The 16,208-nt window shown below is 39.3% G+C and overlaps 1 protein-coding gene across 1 annotated transcript in view; it reads right to left on the bottom strand.

Annotated features, from left to right (window-relative positions):
- The window catches only part of lama2 (laminin, alpha 2), a 198,697-nt gene that overhangs the window by 54,977 nt on the left and 127,512 nt on the right, over positions 1-16,208 (bottom strand). The window contains exons 36-41 of the mRNA XM_042503943.1: positions 14,429-14,571; positions 14,017-14,115; positions 11,177-11,288; positions 5,527-5,689; positions 319-397; positions 96-227 (exon numbers count right to left, since the gene is read on the bottom strand). Of these exons, the coding sequence (XP_042359877.1) occupies positions 96-227; positions 319-397; positions 5,527-5,689; positions 11,177-11,288; positions 14,017-14,115; positions 14,429-14,571 (728 nt within the window). The remainder of the gene's footprint in view (positions 1-95; positions 228-318; positions 398-5,526; positions 5,690-11,176; positions 11,289-14,016; positions 14,116-14,428; positions 14,572-16,208) is intronic.

Genomic DNA, 16,208 nt, shown 5'->3' with positions numbered 1-16,208 from the left:
AACAGTGACCATGAATATAGAAATGACTTTGCATTCAAGGACATTGCTTTCTGATTGTGTTTGTGGGGCGTGTATGAGTTTGTGAGTTTCCGCACCTCCAGGGCTGTGAGGTTAGCCTGGTTTTGTTCAGCGAGTAAGCCAGCCTGCCTCGTCTTTCCTTGGGCGGAGTAGAGGAGATCCTGGGCGTCCTGGAGCTTCCCTGCATGGTCGGAAAGTTTCTCTTTTATCTGGGGAAGCAGATGGGGAGGCATTAAGTTAACGTGTCATTAATTTAGGGACCTCGAAGACAAAGGAGTAAAGATTAGAAGTTATAATTACCTCTGCTTTCAGGTCTTCTGTGGCCTGATGGGGGTCACCAAATAATCTCTTCACCTTCTGATACAACTCCTCAGCTTGCCTGGAAGAAGACGAAAGGGAATTCAATTATTTACATTTCTATTTTGGTTATTTAACACAGCCGTATTCATAATTTACAAAGGTGGAACATAGGAATGAGTTGGATGTGTGAATGCAAGAACTCTGAGAGGAGAGGAGAGTTATTGTAATGCGCAACAGAGCCTCTGCTCATGTGAAGACAATAATCACTCGATATGACTGAATGCTGAAATGTCAGAATGAAATTGCCGATTTTCTTCTATTGATCCCTCAGGCTAAATTGGATTAAATTGTGGCAGCGTAAAACATTTCAAATATCGTCACACTAATGTGTGTGCATGTGACTAAGTGGACGGGTGTGTACACTGCAGCATGGCGTGCTATATCAATAAGAGCAACAGGTGAAACAGCCAGGGAGCGAGACTCTGTAAGATAACTAAAATGTAATCATTGCAAACAAGTACCATATCAGTTTGTGTGTGATGAAGAAATTCTAAGGCATACCTTTGCACTATAACATCCATGATAATGCAACAGATTCCCAGCACTGATAATGCACAGACAAGACAAAGGGAAACTACAAACAGTCTTCATTCGTTGTTTAAGGGGTATTTCATAAATCCTTCACAGCTTTGTGTGTATTTACGGTGTAGATACTTTGCATCTAGGACCTAATTTCTCCCCACAAGGACCACAAATACCTTGTTAAGCACAGCTGGGAGTGACCAGAATAATTTCCCTTCTTTAGGCAAGCATTATGGCAGCAAGCATGCGGAATAAGCAGAGCTCTAATGGCTTAAAGGAACACTTCACCTACCAAATGATCATCTGGATATCACTGACTCACCCTGTGATATGCTGAATTCCTGAAGAAAATGCTATTTTTCTTGCATGCCTTCAGGGTGAACAAAGAATACCAAAATGGATAAAACTCCTGATGAATTGAAGTAACAGGGGCGCGCATTTAACAACAGAAAAACTATATTAAAGGTTTACAAACTCTCACATAGCTCATGCAGTGTAATCTAAGTCTCATTTATCCAGTCATATGCTCAGTACTTCCCCCTGCATTTACACTAAAACCTTAGTATTTAAAACTGAACTGAAATGAAATGTATCTAGGCTCTCTTCAAAGCCAGACTCCATTAACAAAAACAGTAATTTTACCTCACTAAACACAAGAGCTTCTTTTCTGCTGCTGCCTTTTTGTGCTAGTTTGTGACTTTTGTGGTGTTTTAAAGAGTTTGTTCGGATTCATCAGTTACACAACTACACAAACAAACTCACTGATTAAGGCAGTGGCAGACCAGCAGCTCTCATGTTCAGGGATGTAAAATGACTGTTTTTTTCAGTGGTCTGGCTTTGAAGAGAGTACAGGCAAATTTGACTTTCAGTTTAGTTCCCGGTCAGAAAGGGCTGTCTGTTAAGCACTGAGCATATGACTCGATAAATGAGACTTGGATTATACTGAGAGTCTGTAAACAGATGTTTTGAATTATTTTACTGTCTTTTTGGGAGTAACTGATATACAAACAATCATTTGTGGGATGAATTATTCCTTCGAGGACCCAGTACATGCCATTAGAAACGCTTGTTAAATTGTCAAACAGAGTCAGAAAAAAACATTCCCCTCAACATTTCCAAAGTCAGAATTGGATAGGCCGAGTCAATTTTCTTTAACTTGATTAAACATTCACACCCACCTCGTGCCGCAATTGGCTAGGTGTGTGGAGGTGAGAAAGTTGGTAGGGTTTGAGCCCACTTTTTTTATTAGTCACACAACTATTTTTATCACTTTATGCAAACTGAGTGAAACACAATGAATGACTTCTGAACATCTGCGCTCTTATCCCCGTATATAAACAATTATTATGTCTCGCCCCTGTCTGTGACAACAGGCTTTTCAAACAATGTTTAGACGTGGTCAGATGACATGCTGTGTATTAGGTTTTTGCTAGCATAATCCAGTCCTTTACTATATCATCACTGTGATGACGGGAAACAAGTATACTATGTGAATGTAGCGCCAGACTCAAGTTGCTTGTCTGAACTATCTTGCAGGCTTCGCTTCATTTGATCTGCCCATCAAGGTTTGCAATAAAGCCTTTAGTTCAATCCAAATTTTCTAATTATACTTTGCTTTGACATGCATTTTTACAAAGCCTCCTCATTTTGGAAGTATTTAAAACAGTTTAATAACCATATGTTTACCGTAGCGTCCCTTAATGAGCCTTATTTTTCACCTTCAGCATTAATTAAGACAACAAGGTTCTTGTGTCCTCCAGTTGACATCACTCAGAGGACAAAATCACACAGTTTTGGGGATACATGCAAGGTAATTTTTGGGTTTGATGAAACTTTAATGAATCCTCTGGGGAATAGCACGAAGAAAACAGTATAAAACTAAGTAAAAACAAATGGGAGGGGTGTTTAGCTATTATCCAAGTCACTATTACAACATTAAAATATAAAACAGTACAGGACATGAATGAAAAGTTAAATCTGCAGCATGACACAAAGCTTTTCAGACTACAGACTTACTGAAAATAGATGAAATATGGTAAAAATAAAAGTTATATAACTGTGCTAGCTTTGTGTATGTTGCTGAAGCATCTTTTTAGCATTTGTTGATGCTTTTGTTTTTCTCTGCTGCTCTAGTTGAAATCTCCCCTCAGGGTTCAATCAAATAATCAACCGCAGACTGACAGACAATTCATCCAGTGGCAGTGGGGATTTCTTTTCGTCTTCCTTACTCTCCCATTACAACTCTCCGTCCATCTGTCAGTTGTTCTCCTTTTCCTCTGTGGCTTTCCTTCTCACTACACCTTCTTTGTGCACCTCTTTCTGTTCCTACCCCTGCAGCAATACAGTACTTTTAATTAACTCATCGACCTAGTCAACATTTACCGTTGAGGGAGAAACAGAGAGAGGAGGAGAAGAGAGGGATGAAGAGTAGATTACTAATTCCGTCAAATGCCCTGAGAGGGAGAAAGTGAATGCAAAAACAGTGAGAAACACTTTGTTAAAACATCAGCAGAAAGTTGTGGCTTTAGGATAAGTAGTAATCGAGTATCTGCACAGTGGAAGGTGTTAACCCTGATGACTCCTGTGTCAACAAAAAGATGGAAAGAAATCAAAGAGCAAAGGACTAAGAAGTCTTGCATGATTTAACCTCTTGACATTGCTACAAATCATGTTTACTCTACATCACAGCTAACCAATCAATCCTCTGTGTTGTTGCTACATTTTTTCTATCACTCTGGGCACCCACTTACTTCTATTAATATCAGTATGATGTGAAAATCAAATAGATTTCAAACAAGTTTCAGAGTCTTTAAACTTTTATCCTGGCAAATATTGGCCTATTGGCAAAGTTTGATGACATTCACTGTTGGCAGTGGCTGATGTTTTTCTGTTGTGTACCGGCTAAAAAGCAGAGCTCCATACTAATGTTGTCCCATATCCCAGGGATAATAGTCAATGTGTTTCGGATGAGGACAACTTCATGATGAAAAGGACAAAGTAAACTCATTATGAACACATGAGGGGACTTATCCTGTTTTTCCATCCTAATACTTCATCGTAAACAACAAATCCGGGTTAAAATTGGCAGGAGGAGAGTTAGTTGGTAACAACTAACAGCAGATTGGTGTTGCATTGAGTTATGTGTTCAAGCTCTATCCTGTCAAACCTAGTGTTGGGCTGGGGCACCTGGTGGCTCAGGGGATAGAGCGGGGCACCCGCTTCAAGCTTCACCTGTCCTATGCAATAAAGGCATAAAAAGCTCTAAAATTAATCTTTACAAAAAAAACCCAAAACTTAGTGTTGGGCTAAGTAAAAGTATAATGTTGTGATGTGTCAATGCAATCTTGTTAAATTCGGTTTTTAACAGGAAAATTGAATAAATAGTTTTATGAAGCAGGAATTTGTTGATGTGTTCACAGCAATATAAAATAGATATTATAAAAGAAATTGAGATATATTATATATATAGTTATCTGGATTTTGAGTCAGTTGTTTAAAGGATGTTTTCCATGTGAAAGTATGGTTGCATTAAAGGTTGTTTATTAAATGTCTGGGATTGAACTTGGGCTCGTTTAAAGGTAGTGTAATGAAGGACTGAGTGACTTTAACAGTTCAGAGTTATTTTGTTGTTGTGGTGAAGATTTATTTGTTTCCCTGGCCCCAAAGGGGGAATAAATAACAACAAAAACAAAATATTCAACAACAACAAAATAACAGTGGCACTGCTGTTGGCCCTGAATTTCACAAGCAGTGCATTCCTAGTTACACCATCAATATGAGGTAACACAGTGTGAACCTTTCTGGAAAATACATCTTCAGATCTAAAAATTTGCAAATTGTTTTAAAAAATGCATATTGTATATATTTATATATGAAGGTAATAGCTAGCATTTTCATAAGTTTGTCATTTTTCTTGGTGTGAAAATGCTGCAGACTCAAAACACAGTATAAATTTCTGTAGCATGCAGGTAAGTTTTTTTTTTTACATATTGGTTTATTAAGGTGAATTTTATGCATATTTCTCTTCTCTTTTCTCGTCCCCCTTTCTCTCTCTCTCTCTCTCTCTCTCTCATTGTGCAAGTTCAGCAAAAGAAAAAGTGGGGGGAAACACCCCGCAGAACTACAGGAAAGAAGACGGAAAAGTGGGATTAAATCCCAGCAGGGGCTAAGGCAATCTCAGGCACACAAGGTGAATGCATTAGCATGCAGGTATAAGTAAAACAAAGTAAGAAGACAAAAATAACAAAAAAACATGCATGTGAGAGAAAAGTGCGGTTCCATGCAAATAAAGGAATGAAGGTTTTGGTCAAATCAACCAACCAGACTTAAAAAGGAAACAAACAAACAAACAAACAAAAACCTCAACACAAAACATTAACACCACATAAAGTGCTCAACAGCAAAGATGTTCACTCATATCCTGTCTCCAAACACTTTTCTTGTCACATTTTTCACTTTGTCAAAAAAATTACACCTTTTGTCTCCTAAGAAATGTGTGCGTGCTCACTCTGAGACAAAGACCGCTCTGTTTGCAAAGTTTTTTCAAAATCTATCTTTTTCTTGTGTGTGGGAGAAAGATACATGACCTGTGTATGTGCATGTGTGTGTGTTTGTGTATGCCCATACTCCATCTCCTCCTCGGCGATGCTCTTCTTCCCTTCCAGCTGTCGTTTTCTCATCTCGGCTAGCATGGCCTGGATCTCCTCCTTCATCTCCTTCAGGCTTTTGTCTGGAGTCCCATCTCTCCGCGAGAGAGTCTGGTTCAAGTCAGCAGCCTTCGACTGGAGGTCTGGACACACAGATGCACAGAAAGACTGCTGTGAGGGGGCAGAGGGACCTCAAAACAAGCACACAGCCCTGACGTACTGTATTATCACCTTATAAAGCTGTTACGGTTTACGTGTTAGCCAACCATTCGAAAAGTTGAATATTCACACTGTTTTGTTTTTTAACCTGAGAAAAGGTTTTGGGTCTTTAGCTGTTAGGTAGTCAACTTTCTTCTTGGTAGTCCCTAACTTTGTCTGTCTGCTGTTTGGTAATATGCAGGTAGTGTACAGGGGGTTTTTAGTTGGGTTGGGTATCATTTAAAAAACTAGGATACCAGTACCGATACCACCAATAGGACTAAAATGTTGAGCTAAAGTAGGCCTAACATGTTTCAATAACTAAAGCAAAAATTTGGACTTGAATGGAGCTGATTGAAAATAAGTCTGTCAAACGAGTTAATTTTTAATAGCAGAATTAACTGTAGAATATTAATAGTAAATAGCAATTAATCCAATTTTTTAATTACAAGTATACAGTTCCATTATTTTGTATTTCAAAAAGGTTTTGAATTCCATATTAACAAGGTGAAGCAATTCTCACCAGATTGTCTTAATTAAATTGATTGTCTTCAAACTGACAGCAAAAAAATTGCATGGGACTAATATAAAGTGGGCATGTCTGTAAAGGGGACACTCATGGGTACGCATAGAACCCATTTTCATTCAGATATCTTGAGATCAGAGGTCAAGAGACCCCTGTGAATTGACAATGCTATTTTTACATCCCCAAAGTTTTGCCTAATTTGGAGCATTAATCAGCCCCCTTGCTGACATGGTTAGGACCACTTGATAATCCTTAAGTCTTCTAGTTGATATCAGTGTCATCACTCTAGTTTTAAAGGTCAGCTCGATACAGCTGTGTAATGACAGGATTATAGGCTGACGATTAACTCAATTAAAAAAAAAGAAAAAAAAGAAAAAAATGCATTAGGACAGCCCCTGATTAAAAATCAATAATCTAACCTAAAAAGAGATGATTATACTGTATATGTATATTTTATTCATATCATCTGTACACATAGTAGAACAGTATGTAGAGGTACGGTAATATTGTACAAAGTTATACCAACAGTAAACAAACAAACATCGCACAGCCCTGATGGACATTCTGTCTCTGCTGTCATGTCTCAGCTTTATGACTCGAACAGAAAGACAGACAAAATCACACCATTTGATCTTAACTCATTTAAACACAGACACATGCTGAGAGGCGTGCGCGTGCACACACGCACGCGCGCACACGCACACACACACACACACACACACACACACGCACACACACACACACACACACGCACACACACACAGAGATAAACTCTTTTAACACCATTCAAAGCAGTGATTTTGGCAGGCTTCATGTTTGCCCTGCTTTTATCAAATTAAAGGCAGTGAAATCTCAAACCAATCAATGATGAAACTGCACTAAAACACTCCAAGGCTCATTTGAATAAAACTGCTGGAACTTAATGAGGAGTGGGTGTGAGTGTTTCTGTTTGTGCACGAGCAAAACAGACAAGGGTAAAGAGGTGCGTTGTGCATTTCCATGTGTAAGCAGCAGGCTGCTGTGTGCGTGCAGTGATGAGTGTGTTCCTCTCTCATCTGAAATGTAAACGTGATATGATTAAAGCAAGCTGAAACTTGAAAGACTGTGTGAGATTTCGTAGGTGTGTAGGTGTGTGTGTGTGTGTGTGTGTGTGTGTGTGTGTGTGGCAATGCAGCATTTCCTATCATTTGAAATGTAAACATGATGTGATTAGAGCCAAGACCAAACTGAAGCCATCATGCTAATGAACAGCTGTACTGCATGTGTGCGCACACTGCATTTGTTTGTGTGTGTCTGTGTGTGAGTGAGTGTGTATGTGTGTCACAGCCATATAATTACATAGTGGGATTTAAAAGCCAATTAAACACTTAAAACGTGGATGGAATCATATTATGGTATCTGGTAAACATGGGCAGGCACGCACACGCACACGCACACACACACACACACACACACACACACACACACACAGAAAAGTGTGTACAGTATTTTCTTGGCTCATTATGTGTGTGTATGTGTATGGCACTGTGTGTGTGCACAGTTATATGAGTGTGTGCACATCTGCATCAATGTTTGTGTATGTGGTGTGTTTGTGATAGCCAATAATTAAGTCTCTAATTGCTACTCTCAATCATACAGTGAGCCACAGCACACTCTCTTTTCCTCTCTCAGAAACACACACACACACACACACACACGCACGCACGCACGTACGCACGCACGCACACACACAAAATCACACTGTGATTAGGCAGAGGGCCAGAGAGCCAGAAGCAACAACAAGGAGAGGACAGTTTCATCACAGCCAGTCAGAAAGCGTTGGTTTGGTAACTTTCGTTTCATCCCAGAAGCCATAAAATTTCATAATGGTAATCAAAATGACTAATTATTTTAACTGCAAAGTTTTACATAGAGGAAGCTTGTTTTTCTTTAATGTTGTTACTTAAAAGTAATTTTTTACCTGCTAAATCCTAATTGGATTCGACTAAAGCCGTCCAGGGTCAAGTGATTTAAAGTTGAAAACAGATAAAGAGATTATTGAAGTTTACAAAGACTAGACTCCTCATATTTAACGACCATTTCCACCGATCAAAAAGCAGGTGTTTTGGGGCTTTACATATTAGGTAAACCTCCACTCCCCCACCACTCACTCATTAGTAATGTTGTTCCTGCCGTCATTATCTACATGTCGTTTTTGTTGTGCTACAGTGCAGAAAAGGCACTGGAGAGAGACAGGGTACCATCATAAGCGGGGAATGACGGAACAGCGAGGAGAAGCTTTGCTTCTGGCCAGAGGAGGAGCCCTCTGCCTCCTGCCAGAGCTAAGCCAGATCAGGGTCCGTCTGTCTGATGAAGACGCATGAGTATGAAATTAAGACTGGTTAAAAACTCCTTTTTGTCACATTATCAGAAGTCTACTTTTGCATTTTAATACAGTAGGTGTTACAGTGGTGAAATGTAACAGTACTTGAGCAAGTCAAGTCAATTACATTTTGCCAACAGGTAAGTGCAAGTATAAAGTAAAGGACAGTTTTAGGTTCAGTCATAGGTTTAAAGATTAATAACGTCAGAAATATGAACTTTCACACACAAAAGCTTGACTCTTTTTGACAAAAAGAAATCAAAAGAAAAGACCAATAAATGAAATTAGATCTGATATTTGTGGCAATTAAGACCTCACAAATTCATATTTATGACCATGTTATGCTTTTAGGGCTTTATAAAAATTGAAGTGAAGACATTTTTAATGTCCTGCAGACACCCTGCTTGTGGATGACAGAGGACAGAAAGGAGGGTGTAGCTGGGGTTGTGCAAAAGAAAGATCCGTGCCTTTTTTAATGTGGTGAGCCTTGGCATCAACCAAAGAACAGCTCAACCAACCCTGTCACCAACGGTCAGAGTGACCTGCAAGGTGGCACTCCTGGACCGGGATGGTGAAAAGACGGCTTGAACATAAGGTCTGCACAGCTCTTGTCCACTGACAAAATAAGTTCCCACATGGAAGGACACTGATGGCCTGGAATTACAGCACAAAGCGGCGAAACCCCCTTTAGAATTCAGAGATACCCTTTTTCAGTGAAGCGTATGTAAGGGCTGTGACTGTGATGTCGCAGGAGAAAAAACACATCACAAGCTGGTCGCACAGCCATTGATGCAGGGGCTGAGGGAGGAGATGCCGCAGCTGCACTGGCAGAAAGATATCGAAGCTGAAGTGAACACTGTCTGCAAGTTACACATGAAGAGAGAGAGCGAGTCTTCCATCTGGACTGAACCACAAAACTTCTGCCCGTGAGATAATGTTTTACACCTGTGGGAACATACTGTAGCATCCAGCTGTCAGGCAGCATTAACACCTGAAGCTGTGGATAGACATCTAATGTATGTGGTTTGTGGAACCCCCCCCCCCCCAAAAAAAACACACACATACACAAAAGCATAAAGAATTTAAGTTAATGCTAAATTTTGCTTGAGCAGTCTCTCTTTTACTTGCTAACTGGCTGCTGACAAAATCAAACAAACTGCACCCTGTTATCTTGGTGGGTGACTCTTTATCACCATGGTTAGTGATGCTGCAGCCTGCTGGATCTGCATTTATTGTTCAGGCAATAGTTTGCACCAACAGCTGGCAGTGAGCGCCAGCAGCTGGCCGCCGGCCCACAAGCTATTGTGTTTGAGCTAAGTTTTCCATTAGTGCGCTAACAAGGAGGCAGGAAGAGGTTTTTGCTGCCCCACTTTGAAGATACCTCTCTTTCAAAGGTAAGTCTAATAGAATTACAAAAAAAAGAGCGGGTGGTACAACACGGGCTCTTCTTTTTATTGATATTGGGTGATAGCACTGACATTAGTCTTGATAGTAACAACAATTTTCTTATAGTATTTATTTTACAATTGCTTATTAGCAAGAAACTGGCGATACAATATATATCATGATTCAATAAAATATCATATATTGTGATACTGTAAGCAAGGATTTTTTTTTATCTAATGAGCTAGCGGTCTTCTCTTCATTCATTTTAAGTGTAGTTCTCTGGAAATCTTTCCCTTCTTTTTTGGTAATATCGAATAATAAATAATGATCCCCCAAAGCTAATGTTTAGATCATTTCTTTGTCTCCTTTTATTTGTTAGTTTGCAGTTTATGGGACATTTCTTACTAGGTAGCTCATTATTTTTTCCTGTGTTTTTGAGAGGTTTCAGAGGTTTAAATGCTGGTAAAAGGCATTTGAATGCAGCACAAGAAAACTGATTGATCAGTCCAGATGTTGAAGGGTTAAAGAAATGACTTTCAGTTTCAGCTGATATAAAGCCTGCTTGAACCCAAGAAAACCTTACACTTTATTCTTTTAAGGGTCATTGTGACTGATAACAATAATTACAACTTTGTAATACTGTGTCCTTTGAGACCCTGATATTTCCTGAGACGGTTATCATACCGCAAAAATCTGGTTCCATTGCAACCCCAATTTAGCAGAGATAATGAACAACACTTGTATTGTATCAGATATAGTTGAAGGCTGATTTTCATCAAAAGTCCCCGGGTAAAGGCCACTACTGATGTGCTGGTTACAGAGATTAAAAAATGAATAAATAAAAAATCTGTACTGGTAAATTTACTTAATTGTACTCTGTACTTAATCGGTGCTTTTCAACATTTCTTGTCTGTATAATTATTCATTTAATTTATCTATTTTTTTTCATATTTTCATATCATTATCTTTATCCCACTGTCCTCTGTGATAACCTAAATTTCCCACATGGCTCCTTTAGATTTAATACAATGTAATATAATGCAATGTACTCGGATGACGGATAAAACTGGTGAGAAAGTAGACAGATAAATCCAGAAACCCCAGTTGGCAGGATATGGAGGCAGTTAATAGAGGAGAAGAGGTGTTCGTTTTTGCTACCTTGAGCTCCCAGGAGTGTATCCCTGATGAACTGCTCCAGGTCCTCAGCTCGTTTATGAATCCTGTCAGCATCATCCTCAACCTGCTCTCCATCAGCAGAGACCTTAGTGGCCTACACACACACACACACACACACACACACACACACACAGACACACACACACACACACACACACACACACACACACACACACAGAGGTTATAAAATAATAATAAACAAGTGTTGAATAAGTAAACATATTGACTTCTGTGTAAAAGACGGAGATCTTACAGAAGATGTAAAAGAATGACAGAAGATGACGGCAACAAGTACACACACAATCAATATTATTGCACGTGTGCGTGTGTGCAGTTCAGTCTGTTACGCTCTGTTTTTCTTGTCTACACGTGCACTCACATGCCGCCATATACACACAGAAATGGATGAATTATTGACATAAAAAGAAAACACACATTAACACACACACAGACACAGAGGACCCGGAAAACGAGAGATGGATGAATCCTTGACAGACATGAAAACACCAGATACACACACACACACACACACACACACACACACACAGAGAAAGAGAGAAAGAAAGAGCAGGTAATTATTGTTGTGATTTGACAAGACCATGCTATATCATTTTCGCTGGTGTGTGTGAGTGAGTGTGTGTGTGATGGGGTGTGGGTGATAGCATCGCTGTCAACAAATGTCAAGGCCCCAGTCTCTAAAAGGGTGTAGCTTGACAGCACGAATGTGAGTGTTATTTTTTCTCCACTTGGCAGCAGACCCCCTCCACTCACACTTCTCTATTTTGGTTAACTCTTTTTGGAGACATAACTGTTACTTGAAAGATTGTATACTAAAAAACAAAAGGGAGACGTGGAAATGCTTTGGGGTGGATATGTATGATGTAAAAACATTAAAATTCTTTATCTGAAATGCTTTCAAGCAGGCGTGGATTCCCAAAATTGGTACCAGGACACAGAACCGAGGGCCTAAGGGACCCCTGAGAGCCTCTGTTGTAACATTTCACTGCAAGGAAGTACCTGATTTATGATCAAATCCGGACCGCAAAGCAAATCCTTTCTTATTCTGTTATTATTCCATTCATGTCCATCCATGAACCCTAAAATGTCCATCTTCCTTTTGTGTGTGCTGGTTTAATTGTAAACTTGTTTTGGAATATGCAGCATGAATATAAACTGACATGATATGAGCCCTGATGAGTTCAACTACTAAATTACATGTGGGTTCCCAGTACGCACACAAGAGGGCAAACAAGCAAACTCTACAGTATAAATTATAAAAGTACCTGCATTTGTAAAGTGCTTTTCTGGTCAGTTTGGCCACTCAAAGCACTGTTACACTATGAGTCACATTCACCCATTCACACACACATTAATACACTAGTGGCAAGGGCTACTGTATAAGGTGTCACCAAAAACTCAGTTTTGAAACATTCATTCACACTCACACACCAATGGAGCAGCTATTGGCAGCAATTTGGGGTTCAGTATCTTGCCCAAGGACACTGACTGGAGGAGCCGGGGATCAAACCACCGACCCTCTGGTTAGTGGACGACGCAGCTGCTGGATTTCCTATTCTTGAAGCCATGTTGTGAAGAGGATATCTATGCCAAAACCTAGGCTTGAGACTTTCATAATATTAGTTTTTTCTTTACATGTTGCATATTTCTAAATGAATGTGTATTTGATCAAATTTCCACAATCAAACCTGGGGTCCAGAGGTTTTGCAGAGGGAACAGAGGGGTTAATGGGCCCTTGCTGTTTATTCCAGGCACTGTATGGTGTCATATTTTGTTAACTGCTGAAGTGGTTTCTGTTGTAAAGTGTGTCACGGATCCCCCATCGATATCTGTCTATGTGTTAGAGACATTTTTTGTGTTGTTTGCATATTCTTACAATTTTCTAATTTATTTAGGTAATGGAAAGCTTGTTGTAACAGTATTGGGGAGTAACTAGTTACATCTGATTAAATTACAAAATAAATGTAATTTTAATCACTTACAATTATTAAGTGTTACTACTAGTTACTAATCAAAATATTGGTGGTTACAAATGGGTTAATTTCATATATATTTTGTTTGGTAAAAGTGCAACATTTACACACTTACATTTTTAGGACTATTCGACTGTATTGCCCAGTTTAAAACATTTGTAAGAAAAGCAATTAAATGTAATAAGTTACATCAATTTGTTGAAGTAATTAAAATAGTTACATTTCTTATTACAATTTTAATGGGTAACTACAAATGTGTTATCTATCACATTTCAAAAGTAACCTGCCCACCACTGTACATTGAAGCAGCGGTTCCTAATGTGGGGTCGCGGTCAAAAAGTCGGTCGCAGGTCGATTCTGAATTGACTGCAAGTGACTCATGAATGTCACTTACAGTGTGACAGAGAGTCTAGTTTTTAAGTTTTTATTTTGAAGTTCTGTTTCTTGTTATTCTTGCCATATGTTTTCTTTCTTTGTGTTCTAAGCTAACATGTTGTTTACATTTTGAAAAATAAAATTGAATATGTGGCAATTTATAATGTATGGACCTTAAACCTTAAAATAACTACGGAGAACTCTGAACCCAGTAACTGGACCGGTTGGGAAGTACTGCATTACAGCACATCATGGACTATTATCCTATTGCACATACTTTTGTATTTTCTAATCTTTGCCCTAAAGTAAAGTATGATCTCACTCCTTGCCACAACCTTTATTTGCTCCATCTTGTTATTTCAGAGTCAGACAGAGAAAGATGGATAAAGAGAAAAAGGAATACAGACAATGACAGAGACTTAAGTCGAACCAAAAGAAAAACAAAAGTGTCTGTACCCTGCTGTGTAGTTGGTCCATCTCAATGACCAGTGATCCCAGGTTGGAGTCGGCCAGTTGCAGTAATCTCTCTGGAGCTTTCTGAGGTGACAGCATGTGCTGCAGGAAAGAAACAGAGAGATGAAGGAATTACATAGAGCAATGTCTGACACATTTTGGCCCAGGGCTAGGCTTTTGAACTGGCTGGCTCTGTGCTGTAGAGCTGAAGAGAAGAGGATGAGCAAGAGAGGGCAGCAGGCAGAGCAAGAAAAAATAAACAATTAAACATTAAACATATCTAATAAAACTCAATATATTTAAATTATGTCACAGTTATCCTGATAATAATGGTAATGCAACCACACTTCATAACTAAGTTCATAGTTAACCTGCAAAAAATAATTGAAAACAGCCAGGAAGGGAAAGATTTTACCTTGAGTTCCTCTGTCATGTTCTCGAAGCGGTACAACACCTTATAAGGTGGTGGGAGGGGTGTGGTCAGAGTCACCTCAGTGATGATGCGATACAGACGGTCCATATCACTGATCAACAGACCCGAGCACTCATCATCACAGGCTACAGGAAGAAAAACAAACACACAGTTAGACACAGCTAGAGTGTAATGAGGCCAGCTAAATCTATTAAAGAGGTTTTCAGATGGCTGGCTCATGTGTGTGTGTGTGTGTGTGTGTGTGTGTGTGTGTGTGTGTGTGTGTGTGTGTGTGTGTGTGTGTGTGCGTGTGTGTGTGTGTGCGTGTGTGTGTGTGCGTGTGTGTGTGTTGACACTTCTGCAGTTTGACTTGGCAGATAGAAATGAGAGGAAGAAAATGAGTGGAGAAGAAAGGAAGGAAGTGATATATGTGTATTTTTACTTCTGAGTGTGTGTTTCTGTGCCTTATTTGTGAGTCTGTAAACATGTCAGTGTGTGATCGTAGTGACTGTTTGTGTTTTTGTGTTTAAGTGACTCTGGCATCAAAAAGACAGGGCTGCCGATGCATGAAATTCAGCACAGAGAGGCAAAAAGCACCTATTATGAGCACACACTGCAGGCTAAAAACACAAAACCAACCCACAAACACATCAGGGAATTCACTCAGACGTGCGCATACACATTTTTCTTTATCGTGTGTGTGTGTGTGTGTGTGCGTGTGCGTGTATTTCTTTTCCCTTCTATAGCCTGAGGCTGATTTATTGCAGAAATTAGAATTTCTGACAAGGGAAATCAAAGATGAATTAAATAAAATAAAAAACTGTTTTTACTCTATCAATCTCTGACAAAACCAGAACACGCAAACACACTAACGCATTCAGGCAGTAACATGCACACACACTAACACAGGTACTGTAAATGTACAGTGCATTGTTTGAGGGAGTAAACAGCAGTTTGTCAAATCCAAGCCATTCAAAAATTTCAGAGACAGATTGTAAATCACTAACTTCCACACAGTGTGCAAACATCCTCTACTACAAGGTGATTGATCAGTGGTCTGTTTGTCATATTGTGTGACTTTGGTGAACCCAAAGTAGCCTTTTGAAACATTTTAGTCACACAGCAGTACAAACAAACTCATGAGGTAGTGGTAGACCAGCAGCTCATATGTTCAGTGAGGTAAAATTACTGTTTTTGTCAACGGAGTCTGGCTTTGAAGAGCACATAGATAAGTTTCACTTTTAGTTTAGTTCCCAGTTTTTTATCTTGGATTTCTTTCTTCACCCTGGAGGCATGCAAGAAAAACAAAGTTTCTCCACTTATTCAGTGTAAGAGAAGGTGAGCAAATGACATACAAATGGTCATGTGCTGGGTGAAGTAAATTGATTTGTAGCTGGGATAGCTCAGTTTGACATACCCCCATTTGTTATATTTAATAACCCCACTGCAAGAAGTGACTCTCAGATATTTGTTTTTCCTCCATAAGAAGTTAAACAGAAAACACAAGAACGATCCAATAACTGTAAGACTTGGCTCAATGTTTCCCCTCAGCGATGAGTTTTGACTTGTGAGTTTGAATCTTTAAAAGCTTCTCTTGTTGCTGGAGTGGAAGCAACAGAACTCTAATACGATTTAAAGTCATTAGACTTGTGGTCAGAGCTGTAACAGATTGAGCTGCAGTGCTGCTTATGGCACTGCAATATGCATTTTTTCTGCCCAATGATGCATATCATCAGAATTTTATTCTCAGGATATACAATATATAAAATATTTATGATTTATT

Source organism: Plectropomus leopardus, chromosome 16 (genome assembly GCF_008729295.1).
Source record: "Plectropomus leopardus isolate mb chromosome 16, YSFRI_Pleo_2.0, whole genome shotgun sequence".
Lineage (NCBI taxonomy): Eukaryota > Metazoa > Chordata > Actinopteri > Perciformes > Serranidae > Plectropomus > Plectropomus leopardus.
This window is presented reverse-complemented; position numbering and strand designations above follow the sequence as displayed.